Source organism: Heliconius melpomene, chromosome 6 (genome assembly GCF_056956725.1).
Source record: "Heliconius melpomene rosina isolate 202511_hmr_F chromosome 6, ASM5695672v1, whole genome shotgun sequence".
Taxonomy (NCBI): domain Eukaryota; kingdom Metazoa; phylum Arthropoda; class Insecta; order Lepidoptera; family Nymphalidae; genus Heliconius; species Heliconius melpomene.
In genome coordinates, this window is record NC_140394.1 from 9,015,762 (window position 1) to 9,034,702 (window position 18,941).

An 18,941-nucleotide genomic window follows, 5' to 3' on the forward strand; every position below is an offset into this window, starting at 1 on the left:
TTTTATATTTATTTTAATCTCAACTAATTCATCGTATTTTCACAGAAGGCAGAGGGAACCTCGTGTTTAACACTCCATTCTCTCCGTTTTAATAATATCTTTAGTACATAGTGTACTTAAGGTGTATTGTACTATGGGACCTCTTATAGTTATTTACTCTTATGGTTACAAGGCGATGCGAAATAGAGAATACTTACTTTCTTTCTAGCATATAGCAAGGATAAGCAGAAAAAATCTAGGGTTAACACTCTCCGTTCTCTCCGCCGCCTAATTCTGCATATTGGATGTAGAATAGCAGAACTTCATGCCGAGCTTGGTATTGTCTGGGTGAAGAAATGAAAATAATTCATTCCCCCAATCTGGAATCGAACCCCCAATCACTTTTTCTTACAATTTAGTAACTAAAATTTAAAATTGCTCTACAATTTCCGTAAAGAATTTTAAAATTTCAAAGGAATAATTGCAGAATTTTCATATAAAACCACTAAACAAAGTAATCAATCGTTAAATCGGTTTAAGTAAGTAACACAATTACATCATTTGTGTCATTAGCTTTGTTCGCGATTCGAGCGCGCCTCGAGTTAAAAATAGTTAGTCAATTGATATGTACCTATGATATACTCGTATAAAGATTTGTCTTTCACTTCGACTGTTCTAATGTCAACTATAAATATAAAAAAATCCCATCCATCCATCCATCCATCAGCATTTTAAAGTGCACTGCTGGACATAGGCCTCCCCCAATGCTTGCCAATCTGTCCGGTCCTTTGAATCCAGCGGGTTCCCACTGTCTTGTTGAGGTCGTCGGTCCACCTGGTTGAAGGGCGGCCTGTACTCCTTTTGCCGGGAAGTGGTCGCCATTCGAGGACTTTTCTTCCCCATCGGTTGTCGGTCCTCCTGACAATATGAAAAAAAATATTAAGAACTTTTTATACAAATGAAGTCAGTCGTGGCGAAGGGGTACAAGTATGCGTCTGTAAACGATTGGTTGTGGGTTCGATCCCCATTCGGAGAATGGAATACTTATTTAAAATATTATTTCATTTCTTCGCTCTGGTATCCAGGCATAACGCGGCGTTGAGTTCCGCAACTCAACACGCAATTCTTTTAGAATTCGGCGGAGAATGAGGAATGGAGGGTCTTAACATTAGGTTCCCTTTGCCTACTTTACTGTGTGCGGGATACAGCGTGAAGCTGATTTATTTTATAAAAAATCTTTGCGCATAATCCCAGTTTTTAATAAAAAAGAAAAAAAGAACTATTTTGAGGAAAAGCAATAATAAATCACACCTACCCACTTTATATTCGTATTAAATATAATGCTTATAATATTACACAAAGAATATTCTGAGAGGATATCAAGATATGATATTCTAAAATACATTAATAATATTCCAACAGAAGGACGAGAGCTTCAGTGAGATATTTGATCGCTCTATCGAATACGTTTCCTTTCAACATCTACTTTAACGTGAGCGACTATCGACTATCGAACACAAAGAAAGGCATTCCGCTACAGTAATGTATCTCCCTTATCGTTTAGTGATAATAGCCTGGCCAGGCCTTGTACAATGCCAATTCAATTTGTTATAATAACCGCTTTTGGTTATTCTAAATTATGCTTTATGTTGATTTGATAGAGTCTGTTTTAGGTTGTGTAAGAGCTTGGATGTATTTGCTATAGTTGCACCAAAGGTCAAAGAACATAGCTGATTAGTTGCTACGAGCGTTCAGAGTAATAAAATAAAATTATTATATTTCTTATTATTTTCATTGCATTAAGGCCGTCGTAGCGCAGCGGCACCACATCTGGTTGTAAACGCGATTGTGGGTTTGATTGTCATTTAGGATAATGAATTATTTACATTTGCTTGCATCGATAACAAAAAAAGCACGGCGGCGTTTATTTCCGCTACTCAACACGTAATATCTCCACACTTGGACGGTATATGGGGAACGGGGCCTATTATTAGTCCTGCCTACCCTATTATATGAGAAATAATCCAAAGAAAAAAATCTTTCCTAAGTGTGAAATAACACTATAAAAATATTAAAAAAATATATTAGCTGAGAGCTCTAAAAAACAGGTTGTAAAGTATTTTATACGTTATTTAGGGGCAATTTAGTTATTTTTTGTTCGAAGATATTTATGAACGTTTATATAACCTCAATATAAAAAACTTTCCACAAAAAGATGTTATCAACATAAAACCTTTAGATATTATTGAAAATATGAAAAGGGTGCAAAATATTCTTTTCACCGGAAACATATTAAACGTCAAAATAGAAATTTTATTAAGCCATATTTTTATAAACTACACGTTATCACTTCTGTACAGGCACCGGACGAAAAAAATATATTTTCGCCTTTAAAAGGGCGCTATCTCAGCCCTGACCCTGTGTTATCAGAAAAAGTTCACTAGAGAGTTAGATTTTTTTTGTTTCGCGCAGGCGATAACAGTTTTGAATTCTTTTTTAATATAAAGGATTTTGGCTTCAAAGAAAGTTTTTATCTCTTATGAATCAGAGTGGACTTAAAAACGAGTATTTAGAATATCGATTTAGTACTGCTCTTTGTTGAGGAGATAAAAAAATCTTAAAAAATTCTACTTACTTTTCATACATAAAATGAGAGTAAATTTCTAGCTAGGCTTCGAGCACAATATCCATTTCATTAGCATTCCTACTACATTAGGCATTATACACGATATATTTGGCTCGTTAGCTATTTAAGTTTTGTTTGTGTCCATTATTTTACTTGCGTACAGTATTTGGATGCTTTTCAAATTTAGTAGTATAGGTAACTAAGGACTTAGAATTTAGGCTTTCCGTTTAAATAATTACTTTTATTCTAATATAAATTAAAACCACATCGTTGACGGTAGTAGCATTTATATTCTTTTTTAAGCATCAAGCCTGAGAAATTCCAAAAAATGAAATTATTAATAACACTACCAGGAAATTTAATAAAACGGAAAACAAAAATACAAGTTTAAATAAAATATTATAACTAAGTTACCAAAATTATTAAAATTTTAATTAGCCAATCAAAACAAAACAAAGAAACTAATTAAGTAAATATCAAAGAACATGTACCTCTATTAAGATATATCCAAAGCTATTATTACTACAATATTCGAAGCTTAAAGCTTGTTTGCAAACAATAATTTAATAGATTAATGTTAATTTCAACCCAAAATTAGTCTGTGGTAGCCCAAAATTCTACACAACAAAACTATTTCGACCAGAACTTTAAAGAAAGTTTGTAGCGAAGTCTGAGCAGAAGTTTATCAGTTTGCTCTTCACGTAACGGCTGGTAATCATCTCATCAAAGGGAAACTGAATGCTTAAAACAAACACCGTCTATGATTATCTAAAACAATTCCAATTAACGTTAACATGTGTATGTTGTAGGGTTGAGAGAGTTCTATACCTGGATCGGTAAAAGCTGTTTTAAAAATTCATACAGCATGGTAGGCAGAGGGAACCTAGTAGTAAAACACTCCGTTCCCCACTTTCTGCATGGAACACTTTGCCTCGACACCAGAGCGAAGAAATGAACTGACTGACTTATTATACTGGCGTAGTATATCAAAATCAAAAATTCTAAAATAAATAATTGTTTTGTTTCAGGTGTTAAAGCGTCTCTATACAAAATTATGTCATAGTGCTGTGAAAAGTGAAATATTATCAAAATGACCTTGTGGCGTCCATCCAGTGCGGCGGTTGGGGCGATAGTGATTGTTTTAACGTGCGCCACATCTGAGGTAACCTCGGTGGAGGGGAGAGATGAACCACACAAGTATACGATAGAAGAGCTTATTTCAACACATTTCGATAATAAACAATCAAATGATTTGGGAATGGATCCTTGTAAAGCTGGTAAGTTTATAATATGTAATTATTTTAGTTATTTAATTATGGCATAATTATCTTCCGCCCATAGTTAGGCCATCATGGTGCAGGGGCACAAGCGAATCATTATGAACGCGACGGTTGTGACACTCTGGCGTGTTGAGTGACGGAACTTAACGCCGCACTTTACCTCGACAGAGCGTGAGTATCGAACCCACAATCTGTCGCGTTTACTGTCACACGCCCCTGTGCCACGAATGGCCTCAGAAAAAAATATTTCGGTATTATAAAATAACAATGTTTGTTTTTCCCTAAATAACAATCTGTTACCAAGAATTTCAATGAAAACAGTCGGGATCGGTTTTATCACAAGTTGATTTCAGTTTTAGAGCTCTTTAACGCCGCAGTGGAATTTAATATATTGTAGCGGCCTTCTCGAGATATTATTTTTTATTACAATTTCTAACGGGAGTTTATTTTGGGCCTAATTATTATTTTTTTGTATGGAAGTAATCAACTTTTACTAAATTACTTAGTTATTTAAGGTAAAATATTAAATGTATTTTTTGATAAGTAGGAGGAGTGGATACGGTTCAAAGATTCAAAGATTGATTTATAATCTTATAGCATTAGAAGGAAAAATATTGAATAGAAATCATATATTATATAGAGAAAAAAAATTCTGTGAAAATTATTAAAATAACATCTTTATGTCCCTAGAATTCAAGATCTAATTCGTAAACATCCTAGATTTAGACTTGTAATAGAATGTACATACCTGAATTTTAATTACAACTTATAAACTAACTTAGTTTATTTTTTTTAAAACAAAGTCATTCTAAAGTTCTAAAAGTTTTTAAAAGTTCTCTCTCTCTAATTTAAAAATGAACCCACTACCGTTTCTTTTACAGCCAATCGCCAAAAGCCTATATATAACAAACAACTACTATAATTTTACTATGATTGACGTTTACGTTGCAAATCACCAAAGTTTATCACCAACAAACGGTCAGCCGTAAATTGAAAACGGGCACTCCATAAGCCCTCAAAGTCAATAACCCAGCCCTCATCAATCCACCCGTGAACCGGACAACCCGGACAATGCTCTTTCATATCCCTATCCCGGACCGGTAAAAAGGCAGGCATTTGTTTTGACTACCGAATGGAATTCGCCCTTTTAAAAGGCACTTTATACCTAAAGTACGCTAAAGCTGTTATGATGAAGTAGGTAGATGCCAGTCGTGGCCCAGGAGTACAAGCTTGTAACAGCAAACTGGACAGGTTGTGGGTTCGATTCTCACTCGAGGAGATGAAATCTTCTGTCCCCGCTGCTACATGCTGGATACGAGCGTGAGGCTGAAGAGCCGCTTCTCATCGTTTGGATATAATATAACCAAATGGAAAAGGACTTACATAAAAATATATGATATTAGAATACAAAATAAAATTAGGAAAAACATATTAAATAATTTTAGTTTTATTGTTTGTATAATTTTTACAGGTTGGCATTAGCATAAATATTAGAATAATAAATTTCTCGTTTCAAGTTAAAAGCCTATTTAACGAAAAAAAAACTCGTTACGTAAAGTGATTTCGGGAAACAATTTAAATAAAATACCGCTTTGATAATACTTCATAATTGCTGCGTAAATCTTGAAAAATGAATGAAATTTACCTTTGAGATTTATTAATGGATATTGTATCTATACTATACTAATATTATAAAGCTGAATAGTTTGTTTGGTTGTACGCTCTAATCTCAGGAAGTAATGGTTTAAATTGAAGAATTATACACATTTGAAGAATGTATAAGAACACTTGTATCTCTAATACAAAATATCCGAAACATACTGATATCTGACGTTTATATTAGTATTTCTGTTGTAGTCTGTTCGTACCATTGTTTTTTATGTCCACTCGACGACGGGGGCGAAGTGGTGGGTAAAGACTAGTATAGAATTACCATTTAGACATAGTAACATCGGCTTTCAATGGGGCGAAAAACAAAATTCCTAACAATTAATAGGTTATCCAATATAATTTACTTTAAGCTATAAAAATCTTCCTTTTTCTCATTCTCTTCTGCCTATTTGAAATAAGTTTTTTTTAATAAATATCTAATTTAAAGTAACAAGTACTAGCACTAAACACCAACGGTGATATCGTATTCTTCTTATGACATTTAGAGGCCCGAGTGTAACTAGGGCGACGACGCCTTTTATAGATAATAGATAGGACATGCCAGACCGCCCGTTAACACCTGCAAGCTTCTCAAACTTATGAATTAATAATGCTATAAAGCTTTGCATTTTTTGTTACTTCTTTATAATTTGAAAGATTGTAATTTTTTTAGGTTCACGCACATAATAGGGTAAACAGAGGGAAAATGGGAACCTAGTGTTAATATACTCCGTTTCCATTACGACACTGGTGGTTGCGTAGCAGAACTTTCAACCGCGCTTTGACAAAAAACTGGCGAACGAAAGCAATAACGAATCCTTTTACATGAGTAAATAAAAAAAACGTTAGCCATACTAAATGACTTGCAATTCAAAGAAATATTAAAAAATGTTTTACAGTCCACTTTAGTTTACAAATGAAAATACCAGACTTCAGCCTGATGGGCTAAAGTCGACAAGATTGATGTAACTGTTCCCCAAAGGATTTTTTTTAATTTCACAAAAGTACACACACTTGAAATAAATCCCGGGCTGGTTAAGTTTAAAAATGGCGGAGGGAGGTTCGACCCTACTTGTATATGAGACGAGTGTTTAGCATTTTTTTTCTCTGTGAATGAACGTTTCGCGTTTGTGTTAATGAAAATTTTTAAAAATATGCTTTCTATTTTTTGATATTAACTCTAAGTTAAATTAAAATTTCTAAGAAAAATAGATTTTTTTTATTGGGAATTTTACGGAGAACGAAATTGTTTTAATAAGAACGAAGTGTTTTAACAATGAGTCCCAGGTTATAATTCTGAGTCTCTGCTATATACGTGATGCAGCTTAAAGCTAAAACAAATTGTTTTAATAAAAATAAACCTTTCAAAACTGCTATTGCCTCGCGTAGTAAACAAACCACAATTAGCGTCTACGCTACGCACGGTATTGCAGACAGCGAACTGTACGTCTGTAAAACTACTTCTACTACACTAAAGGATGACGTAGACATCACGAAATGGGTATACGATGCCTTATTACTACTATATTTCATTTTTGTAGTAAAAGAGAGCGAGTATGTCTAATAATTAACTAATTTTTATGAAAAAATTTAACAAAATATCTTTAAATAAAAATATTTCTCGATTGGAAAATAAACCTACAAATTAATCTTGAACCTTCAAAATATACGAATGTACTGCCGACAAGATGTCTGTATTTTTTAAGTTTTATGCATATAAAAGGTTAGGCAAAAGGAACCTAGTACTGAGACCCATCCCAACAAGATCATTTCCCAGTTTCCCCCCAAATTTCGAGACATTACGTGTTGAGTAGCAGAATTCACAGTTGCGTTTTGTTTACCTGTACCAGAGCGAAAAAAATTAAAATAACTTTACACCCACAAGTGAAAATCGAACCCACAATCGTCAATTTACAGTCAGTTACTACGCTACTATGGCCTCTCTATGTCTGTAATATTCTACTCATAAAGGAGGATGGGCGCTACGCATGTCATTCACGGAATGAACATACGAATGTTACGTTTCCAGCTTTATTACAATTTCTACTGAAATTTCTTAACGATGACAACTTGTGATGCTAATTATGTTTGTTTTATCTTGTACTTGTCTTTCTGTATACGGGAAAAAATTTAAATTATGATTATATTTATTAAATCAATTTCACGCTGTAACCCGCATATAGTAGGGTACGCAGATGGAACCTAGTGTTAAAACACTCCGTTGCCCAATTTCAGTCGAGATTTTTAAGAAGTTACGTGTTAAGTGACGAGCGGTTTATCTTATCACTAGGTTCCCTCTGCCTTCCTTGGTATGTGGAAGAAAGGACAAACTTACCCTATATTTTATTGTAAACTCTACAATTTTCTTTACGTACCCATAAACGTACCGTACCAAATTGTGAGCATGTCGTAAAACCCTTATGACCCTCTCTGATCCGGGACGTGTACATTGTACATACATATGAGTTAAATGAATTTTCGTAAATGTGCGCTATTCTATATTAGCATACTAATATATTTTTACTAATTAACATTATAGTGGTTCACGTTGTATCCCGCACTGAGCTTGGTAAGCAGAAGGAACCTGGGAACCTAGTGTTAAGGCACCTCATTAAAACACTTCTGTCTCACCTATAGGATTTAATTACGTGGCGAATTTCGTACAAAATGCAGCAAAAACTGTATTTATATTCTCATATTTTTTTGATTCCATTGACTTTTGACGCTTTTGACAGACGGACAAACAGACAACAAACTGATCCTATGAGGGTTTCCTTTTTTTCTTTTGTTGTACAAACCTCAGGTGGATTTGAACTTCAATTAACAAAAGCGTTACCGTTTATTTCCCTTCCTTTTTTTTTAATTTCACGCTGTATCCCGCATATAGCAGGGTAGGCAGAGGGAACCTAATATTAAGACACTCGGTGTGTTCAATATGAAATACTTCCCATGTTTCTTTACAAAATAATGTGTTGTATGAAACTTTTCGAATTATGAACCAAAACACTATGAAACTATATATGAATTACGTTCAAGTATTATAAGAAGAAAAAAGAACTATAAATTCTCATACGGCATATTCGTTAGAAGTTTCCGTAACTATATATGTATAATAGATTAATAAGTAAGAAATGAGGAAACTATCGATAGTTATGAAAATGTTATTTAGCTATTTTAGTAAAAAATATGTTGTATTGTATACCCATCAGATAAAATTATAGAGGCTGACGTGGCGCTGGCGCTGTGCGTGGCTCAACGGAGCGTCTTAAAATGCGACGGTTATAGGTTCGATTCCAACTCGGGGGAATGTAATATTGAATGAAATAATTTGTCTCAAGTACTCCATGGTAAATAGGGAACGGAAATGTCTTGTCATTGTTAGGAAACATATCATTAACATAATGATAATTAAAACGTACATATTTGAGTGCCTAAACACTCTAGGGCCAATAGAACGTTAAAAAATTATAAATATTCAAATATACAAAATAAACCAGAAAATATCAAAAAACACCTATTTTTAATACTTTTTTCAAAAGCACTTCCTGTTTAAACATTATAAGCTCTTTAAATCTAATTTGTGTGAGTTAGTCAATAAGCCTTCCTGTTTTAATAAATATTCAAACAAAAATATTTCTTAATATTATTGAAATAAAGTTCATTTTACAATTGTAATTTTGACAATATTGTATCAGGTCCAACCAGACCTCATTATAAATGACTAGAATCTCACGCTACATTTAATATTCTGTTTATTTTAGTACTGACATTGACCTAAAATTTATAAGAGCTATTTCTAGATCAAATAGTTCTATAGTTATTATTAAATAAATATAAATAATTTTTATTTTTAATATCACTAAAGCTGAACAGTTTGTATGGTTGAACGCGTTAATCTCAGGAAGTGCCAGGTTCTCAGGTCCAAATGAAAACATTATTTGTGTAAAATAGTCCACTTGTCTAGAATATTATATAGCCTTTATAGCAACCATTTCGCGATTTTCGCGATAAAAACCACGAAACGCAACCCAACGCAACGCAAAAATAATTAAAGAAATGGTTGATACATTTATATTATAGAACATTACACAAACATAACAAGATGTCGATGTTGTTTCTATTTTAATAGTTATTGCAATAAATTTGAGTTGATAGTCATGATTTTTATAAATGATTTTTTTTATTGTCACTAAAATTTAGCACTGTTTTGACACTAACACTAAACTTTATTTTTCAATATTCTGTATTCACTATATTCATTTTTCAACTTGCAATTTATAAAAGTGTTAACATAAAAACGAATTGCTTAAATAGAGAAATATTTACAGTAAAAATATATGTTTATCAAAAATGTTATTATAAACATTAAAAGCTTGTTACCAACTGGAATTAAAAAGATTGAAATACAAAAACAAATCAAACTCCTATTCAAATATTAATCCTTTCAAATTGCTTTCAGTAGATTGTAAAATTTCTTAAATTAAGGAAAAAGGGGAACCCTAAAATCGCTAACTCATTGAAATTTTAAACAAATTGTAATATGAAAAGTTTTGATAAGTTCATCGTAACAATGTACATATTCGGTCTAAAAAATAAAAATAAAATATTTTTACTTTGATTATTATAAAAAAAAACCCCTTCACGCTGTATCCCTCGTATAACAGGATAGGCAGAGAGAATCTAGTGTTAAGAAACTACTTCCTCCTTTCCTGGTTAATTTTCAAAACTGCATGTTGAATTGCGGAACTCAACGCTGCGTTTTCTCTTACTACCTGAAAATAACTCATTCCTGAATACATCTCATACGAGTAGATTTACGTCTATCGTTGCGCCAAAACGGCCTCTGTATATACGACTACAACATAAACAAATTAAAAATAATCCACTTAAAATCCTGCGAGATCATATTAATATGTAAATTTATATTTCTACTAGTGGACCCGAACGCGGCTACGCCCGCTTGAACCATATGAATATTTATTAAATATATTTATGAAATTATTTTCAGTTTTCAATAGAGAGATGCATTAAGCAAGCTCACTTTGGGTGACGTTTTCTAACAACAAACTTTGCAAATCGTTGCTTAGCAACGCGACGGTTGTTACTCACATGGCGAAATAAATTGCATGTCAAATTAATCAGTATTTTAATATATTGGTATATATCGAAAATATTACAAATATGAGAAAAAAAACTATCCTATGTTCATCCCGAGACCCTCAAATATCTCTATATGAGTATTTTATCACAATTAAATTAGCGGTTTGGCCCTGATTGCGTAAAAGACAGACAGACAGAGTTACTTTCGAATTTATAATATAGGTATGGATATAGCACAATTATTTTCCTTTAGGATATATTATTTTCCTTTAGAATTTTTCAACTGAGATTGCATCGTATTTCAGCTACAGTTTAAAGAGGGACCGCAAAGGATAAATATTTAGTTTTGCTATACAAATAAATCTCGACGTCTCTATGTATATCGTCTCGGCCCTTGTCTCGGGGCTTTTAGCGATGGAACTAAGGTAGAGTGTAGTTAAATTTGTTTTGAATTCTGGTATAATGTTTGTGCAGTAAAATTAATAATGATTATGTTTATAATTTATCTTTTTTTTTTTATTTGTTTTTTATTGAATAATTAATTATTTCATTTAAAACAATCTTTATTTTGAATGCGGTCACTTTTGGAGCAGGGACATAAGCGTGCGACTGTTATTGCGATAGGTTGTGGGTTCGATTCCCATGAGGAAATAAAATATTTAATATTTTCAATTTCCTTGCTCTGGTAATGACGTAAAGAGCTCTGGCGTTGAGTTCCGCAACTAAACACCAATGCTCCAGAATTTGGTGAAAAGTGGAGAATGGGGTATCATAGCATTGGGTTCTCTCTGCTGTTTGGGGATACAGCATGAAGGTAAAAAAGGCCATTATTGCTTAGTGTGATAGCAACTGTCCGTGAATGTGATATCCACTCAGGCAGAGAGTGGAGAACGGAATATTTTGACTCAATAATATATTTGTCAACTATGCTATGTTACATATTAAATTTAAGGAACGTCGTAGTGAGTGAAAATTACACGTCAGCAAGGGCCAGGAAATTGGATAGTTCCTTTACGGATGTATGATATGTGAAGTAATAACTCAACCAGATTTCTCATAGAATTTTACAGTTTATACATGTTGAACTAGCGACGCGCTCGCGCCTTGCCTCGCTTGTAGAGTTTTAGCTAATGCAATAAAATTTTGTAGGACAAAATACTTTAACTTGTTATAACTTTTCTTATTTTAGGATCGGTTGTGATAAAACAAACACCAAATCTTAAGGGAACTTTGCCAATATACTATGGTGTAAGCTGCATATAATTCGGTTAAGCTGTTTTTGAGATTAGAAACAAACGCACAGACAAACAGAAAAAAATTAAGATAGTAATAAATTTAAATTTATTACTACATTTCGTTAAAATGACAAAACACTAAAATTGTAATATAATTCTACAATTTCATTTTTCGCACGCCAAAAGCTTGCTCTATTACTTATGACAGAAACACTTATTCTAAAGGTGATATCTGTTGACAGCTTCCTAAAGCTCTCAAAGGAGATGTATTAGAAGCAAGAACTTTATTACATTTAAAATAAAGCATATATTTGAGTGTCTCTACCATATAACGTAGACTCAAAGCTCTACCTCTCTTAGCAATATCCTATACCAAAAGGCGAACGACAATAAATAATAGTCTATTGAGATGTAACATTTGTATATACATATACAGTGATTTTCAAACGAATAATAGATACTGCCCTGGGGGGTTAGAAAATGTAATTTCATTGTCTTGACTCTTGATCAAGGAATAGGAAAATAATTCATACCCATAAATGAGAATCGAACCCATACAATATCCATCATTTATATATATAAAAGGACTTGTCCTCATTGACTGAGGTAAGACGCACGCACAGCCGTAACCGCTGTGCGTAGAAACGTGAAATTTGGACAGATGTTTACTTTCGTAATCTGGATATCCACTAAGAAGGGATTTTGAAAAATTTTAACCCTAAAGGGGTGATATAGGGGTTGAAAGTTTGTATGGAAAAAAATTTAAATCGGCACCGATTCTTATAAAATTGGAAATTCAGACTCTTAAAAGTATTTAATTGAACACATGTTTCATGGTTTTCCAGAACTCTTCCCCTAAGGGTGTAAATAAGGGGTTGAACGTTTGTATAGATTTTTTTTTAAATCGGCACCAATTTTTATAAAATTTGAAATTCCGACTCTTAAAAGTATTTAATTGAACATGTGTTTCATGGTTTTCTAGAATTCACCCCCTAAGGGTGCCAATAAGGGGTTGAAAGTTTGTATGGAAAAATCTATAAATCGCCACCGATTTATATAAAATTTGAAATTTACTCTTAAAAATATTTCATTGAACACATCTTACACGGTTTATTAGAATTCACCACTAAATACGCAAGCGAAGCTGCGGGCGTCCGCTAGTAATATATAAAATTTATTAGAGCATAACGACATCTCATATAAAAATCAAAAGGTAACCGTTGAATGTAACGTAATAAAATGCATTTTCGTCAATAAACTATGTAGGTCCCGTCACTAGCAACGGAAACGGGCTCGTTTATGAACGCGACTGTCCGAGCTTAAAGCGTGTACGTTTTACAATATAATATATGTAGTATACGTGCTGTTACTATTGTGTGAACGTTCATTGGACTTGTATCGAAATGTATGTATGGGTGAGTACAGGTAAGGCAGAAACATAATAAGTTTTTGTTATTTTTTTTTGTAGATTTACGCATTTTTTTTATGAAGCAGGATGGGTAGATGCTAGGTAGTGTTTATTTTTTCTTTTTAGAGTTACCTTTTTTTTCTTTATTTTCTTCTCTTCGTGTTTTCTTTGTTTCACTGTTGATTTGAGCGGGAAAATATATTCAACTCAGACATAATAAAGATAAGTAAGAGACATACATAACAATAAAGAACAATGCATTTCGTTCTCGAAATTAGTTTTTTTTCTGTTTCACCCTGTATCCAGGGTATCTATATCAGAGGGTAGCCAGAGAGAAATGAAAATATAATTATTTCCTCGAGTTGGATCTGGGAATCGAAACCACAACGTGTTGCGTTTAGTGTCACACGCTTGTACCCTTGCACCACGACTGGCCTTTTTTTTTTCTTTTTAATTCAATATTTTTTTGTCGTCCAATTAAGCTTCTTATATTTTTTTGTGCCAGTTAACCTAAACAAATATTTTATAATATATTGTAATCAAACATTTAATAATTATGTTTATCATTGCTGTTTACCTTTATTTATACTTAGATTGAAGCTATAGATGTTGTATATGTGTTTGTATACTACATAAGTATTTAGAAAATTTTGGTCATGACTGTACTTAAATAATTTATGTCAATACCTTTTTTATATGTTTTTTATCTTTGTATATTTAAAACTCTTTCGTTACTAAGTGTTCCATAGTTACGTATAGTTAACTATTGGCCTTAGAAAGTTGGAATTTGCAAAAAAAGGATTTTATCAAATTCCTACGGGAACGGAAAAAAAAAGGATTTCATTTTACATTTTAAAATTGTGGGTGATGACTAGTTATACATGTGAAGCTAAAAGCGACACGTAAAAATGAATATTTAGGAGAAAATCATTAGTAAAATATATCAAAATATGTTGTACCAATTTACATAAAAAAACTATAAGCATTATATCATCGACAGTACTATTATAATCAATCGACAGGAGCGCCCACTCCATTCATCGATATCTATGGGACGCATTCAATGAAGATGGACACACATACGTCCCTCATGCGTTATTATTAGATATTGTGTAATATACATAATGTAGGGTACAATGATCTGTCTATATAAATATATAAGTAATAATGTATTTTATATTATTATTTTTAACCTGTAGTAATAGGGTAGGTAGAAAGGACCTGGTACTAAAACTCTCCGTTCCCCACTTTCGCCACCGAATTTATTGCAAGAACATATTGCATTATGAATGACGTAGCTTACCAGAGATAGAAGATGATAATAAATCGTTCTGAAATGGATCTCTATTTCAACCCACCAGCGAGCTTCAAGGCGGTCGATTTGCCACTGTGCTACAATGGCCTTCTACATAATAAATTGTAGCTACAAAAATATAAGAATAATAATATAAGACTAATAATAATAAAGTTTAAGTTTTCTATTAAATTTTAAATTGTTTATGGATTTTTAGCACTTATACAATCCAATACATTATTTTAATCATTAATAATTTCTCAGAACTGTAATAATAGCTGTAATGATAATGTTATCAGCGGTGTTCAATATTCGTAATAAGATTGTTCGTGCAAAGAAGAGATATATTATTACTAGAATTTAAGACGTAAAATGGAAAATACCGTTTTTTCCCATTCCTGTATTAATTTCGAGAAATCCTCAGAAACCCTAATTTCAATTGATTATATTATGTAACTTAAATTGGACGGAAATTGGTGAGCGAAGTAACTTATTAACACTAAGTTGGGATTGCAGCTGAAAAAAATATATTCACCTAAGATATATTTAATTACGTAAAATTACGGAATTGTCCGTAAAATAGAGCAGAAATTTCAGTAAAATTCTGTTGCTAAGAGGAAACTATTCATTTTACTCCAAATTGCCACAATAATTATTTAATTCACATCGTCAAGGCGTCACAATTAAATGAAATGTGCCACAGAATTTAATATATTATAATCATTTATTTGAGCAAAATCGTTCTTTAGTTATGTAATGAATGGCAAATTATTTTTGATCTATATACCTGTAGTTGGTTTGTCTGAACGCCCTTATCTCAGAAAGTAAATAAAATAAAAAAAATATATATTCCATTTACCATTGAGATATTTCCGTTCCTAAATTCCTGCCAAATTAAAGTCGCATTGTGCGTTGAGTGGCGTAACTCAACGCCGAAATTTGCCTCGTTACCAGAGCGAGCGTTTACGTTTGAACGTTACTTTTAAATATAATAATAAATACTATACTTTTTAAAATTAGATAAATGCTCATTCATTTAAAAATAATCAATTCATTTATTTCTATTAATCTCTATTTAAAGAAAAAGGTATGTTTAAATTAAATCGAAATAATAATAATGAAAGATAAAACTACATTTGGGGTTGACTATGTTATAACTTCTGCTAATGGAGACCCTTTTCAACCCTCTAGGTGATAACGATTATGAGCTTTTTGTATGGTAGTGTTATTTTATAAGAGACCACAATTTATTTAATATTATATTAAATGTTGTTTGAAAGCATCGTAGCATTGCAGCACAAGGTTTATCTACAAACACCACGCGATGGTTCTAGTTTCGATTACCATTCTGAGTCTAAAATAATAATTAATTAATTATTTTCATTATCTATTAATAATTCATTAATTATTTTATTATTATATTGTTTGGCCCAACGATATGATACTTATTATTATGATTATGATGATTTGTTTTCTTATTTACCTTATTTTGCAAAAATTAGTTTTTTTTGTCATGGTTAAGAAATGGAAGATATAACATATTTTACTTATTTCTTTTAGAATATATATATCTATAAACTATTAAAAGAATATAATACATTTTCAATACTAATGTGATAGTAATGAGAACGTCACAAAATATCTCAATTGAATTTTAAATTCTACCGTTAAGAAACTCCGTTTCCATTAAGACACTTTCATTTCCCATTTTCCGCCAAATTCTCTAGGCATTGCATTTTAAATGGCGGAATTCACCTCCATGTTTTGCCTTGTTACCACAGTTAGAAAGTTAAAATTTTATATATACTACTCTTCCGAGTGGACTCGAACTCACAACCGACGTGCTTACAGTTGCACACTGGGACACAAAAAAGATTATAAAATCTTTTAATCTATAATTAATAACACTCAATTATTAACATAACCAATATGTCATCCTTTTGTTCTAAAACTATAGTTTACTGACTTGTGACGTATTCACCAAAGGCTGGCGTCAGATGATAATTCGAGAGTTGGCTCTTACCCATTTCAGTCTCTCGTTTTCATATAAAATACTTGCTCCTATGATACTTAAATGCACGATTCAGGATTTAACTGAATAGAGCTTATTTAAAGCGTCTACTAAATAAACTTTTTCTTTGCCATTTGTTAGGTTAATTGTATTTGGCTTGGAAGCTACGGAAGTTTGAAAGCTCACTTTTTGAATGCAGTTTAAAATGGGTAGTTTCTATTGTATAAATTTCAATAGTTTGATAAAAATAGAAAATATTATAAAAATGTATAAATAATTTCAAGATTTTCTAAAGCCGTCGATGCCTTTCTGATGAGCGACGGATGTCGGTTCGATTCTCACTGGGGGGGGAAAAAATCCTTTTCTTGCTCTGGTATATCTAAAGTCACAGCATAAGTAAACATAAATATCGTGACATTTAATAAAACGAAATTTTACCATAATTATAAAAAAAAAAAATTAAAACCAAGCAAGCAATAAATAAGCATTTACCTACTTAGAGTACTACAAGTCAAATCAATTTGCAATAAATCCTTCCAGTTAACAACTTGGCCGCGCTCCAAAATGAAGATACAAATAGATTCCAAACGGCAATTAACGACGAACATCGCGAAACATGTCCGCAAACAACCAACTAAAATGCAATAAAATTCCAACCCCCCAGTCATAAATTTTAAAGTTCATTTTAGAACTTTGCTGATAAAATATTTTTGTTGCAACTACCGTTGTTTTCGTTATCGCTATCGAATGCGTAAAAATGTTATGCCAAATAAGTATTGTTATTGACGTAATGTTTAATGTCATTGTCTTGAGATAAAATAATTCACGCTGTATCCCACATATTGCAGAGTTGACACAGACACCTCAATTATCTCTTTTTCTTGATACTAGAGTGAATAAATCTTAAATAATTCATTCTTCCGTGGAAATTGAACCCACTACCGCCTTTTCTTTTCTACTCACATTTTCTATCCATGGAGATCGAGCGACCACCGAGGCAGTTGTAATTGTTTTTAATGCTAGTTTTAAACATATGAAAATTTTAAATTGTAAGAAAACAATATAATATAATAAAATGAAATTAATTAAAGTAACTTATAACTACGTCTTTCTCTCACAAATTAATCTATAAAATACTAAATATTTTTTTATTATTATTTTCCTACTTTTACTTATTTGTCTTTATAATTTAAGCTCTTAAATAACAACACATTTATTTCTAAAATCTTAAACGAAACACTGTCCCGTTAACGTAATAACGACATAGCAAAACATAGTTAGGGTAACGTATTTTAAAGACTATTTATTCATGAGCTCCCGACAATATTATAGTATGCTTCATAATTTAGTTTACTTACTTTAAAAGTAATTGTTCGCGATCACATTGTTATCACCATTTTGGTGGAATCTTAATTACTTAAGATAACGGTTTTGAATTTGTGATTTAGAGAGAGAGAGAGAGATATATATATATATAGTGATTTATCATTTAGAATAGTAGAAGTGACAAAACAGAGGCCGTCGTCGCTCGGTAGCACAAGGGTGATACTGTAAGGGCGACGGTTGTGGATTCTGTTCCCACTCGGGAATACTTACGAGCAGACTCTTAAAGGTATCCTGCACATAGCAGGTAGGCAGAGGGAACAGCGAAGCCTACTTACTGTTAAGATATTTCGTTTCCCACTTTTCGCCGAACTCTTGATGTATTGAATTTTGATTGGCAGAACACGACGTCTCATTACCAAATCAAATGAAAATATTAAATGTTTTACTTCGCTGAGCGGGAATCGAACCCACAAATGTCGCGTTTACGTTTGTGCTTGTGCCACGGTCGTCATAAAATAATTTTAACATAAAAACTTCTAAGTACATTCATTGCATTCTATATACATTTATAGTAAAAATAACTTAAAGCTTAACGTAAGCTCCATCTCACGCCCACATGATCCATCAAAAATGCAATATATGAAACTTAATATGCAAAATGTATTAAGTAAATCGATTGTAGACTATATGCAATGCGCCGTTCTCTGATTAAATTATACACTGCATAAAGATTTTACACTAGTCTTAAGCGATAGGAGGAAGCGGATTGAAATAATAAAATATTTTTTGTTTATTATATTCAGTTGAGTATATTAAATTTTAAATATGAGTAATATTATATTATTAACCAAATTTTTTACTGAAATATTTACAATAAAAAAAATTCTTATTACTATGTACACAGCAATAGCTTTTTTCAATTTACTCTATAAATCTTAAATCAAGGCCATCGCAACTTCGTTCGCAATCGTTATTTTTTCAAAGGATAACATCATAAGAAATGTGATCTATTAATATTTAAACACCAGCTTC

At 32.1% G+C, this 18,941-nt stretch overlaps 1 protein-coding gene across 2 annotated transcripts in view; it reads left to right on the forward strand.

Moving 5' to 3' along the window:
- Window positions 1-18,941, forward strand: part of tok (tolloid-like protein 1 tolkin) — a 75,801-nt gene that overhangs the window by 26,042 nt on the left and 30,818 nt on the right. For both annotated transcript variants that reach the window (XM_085186671.1, XM_085186670.1), the window contains exon 2: window positions 3,634-3,882. In XM_085186671.1, coding sequence (XP_085042797.1) covers window positions 3,696-3,882 — 187 coding nt within the window. In that variant the 5' untranslated portion in view covers window positions 3,634-3,695. The remainder of the gene's footprint in view (window positions 1-3,633; window positions 3,883-18,941) is intronic.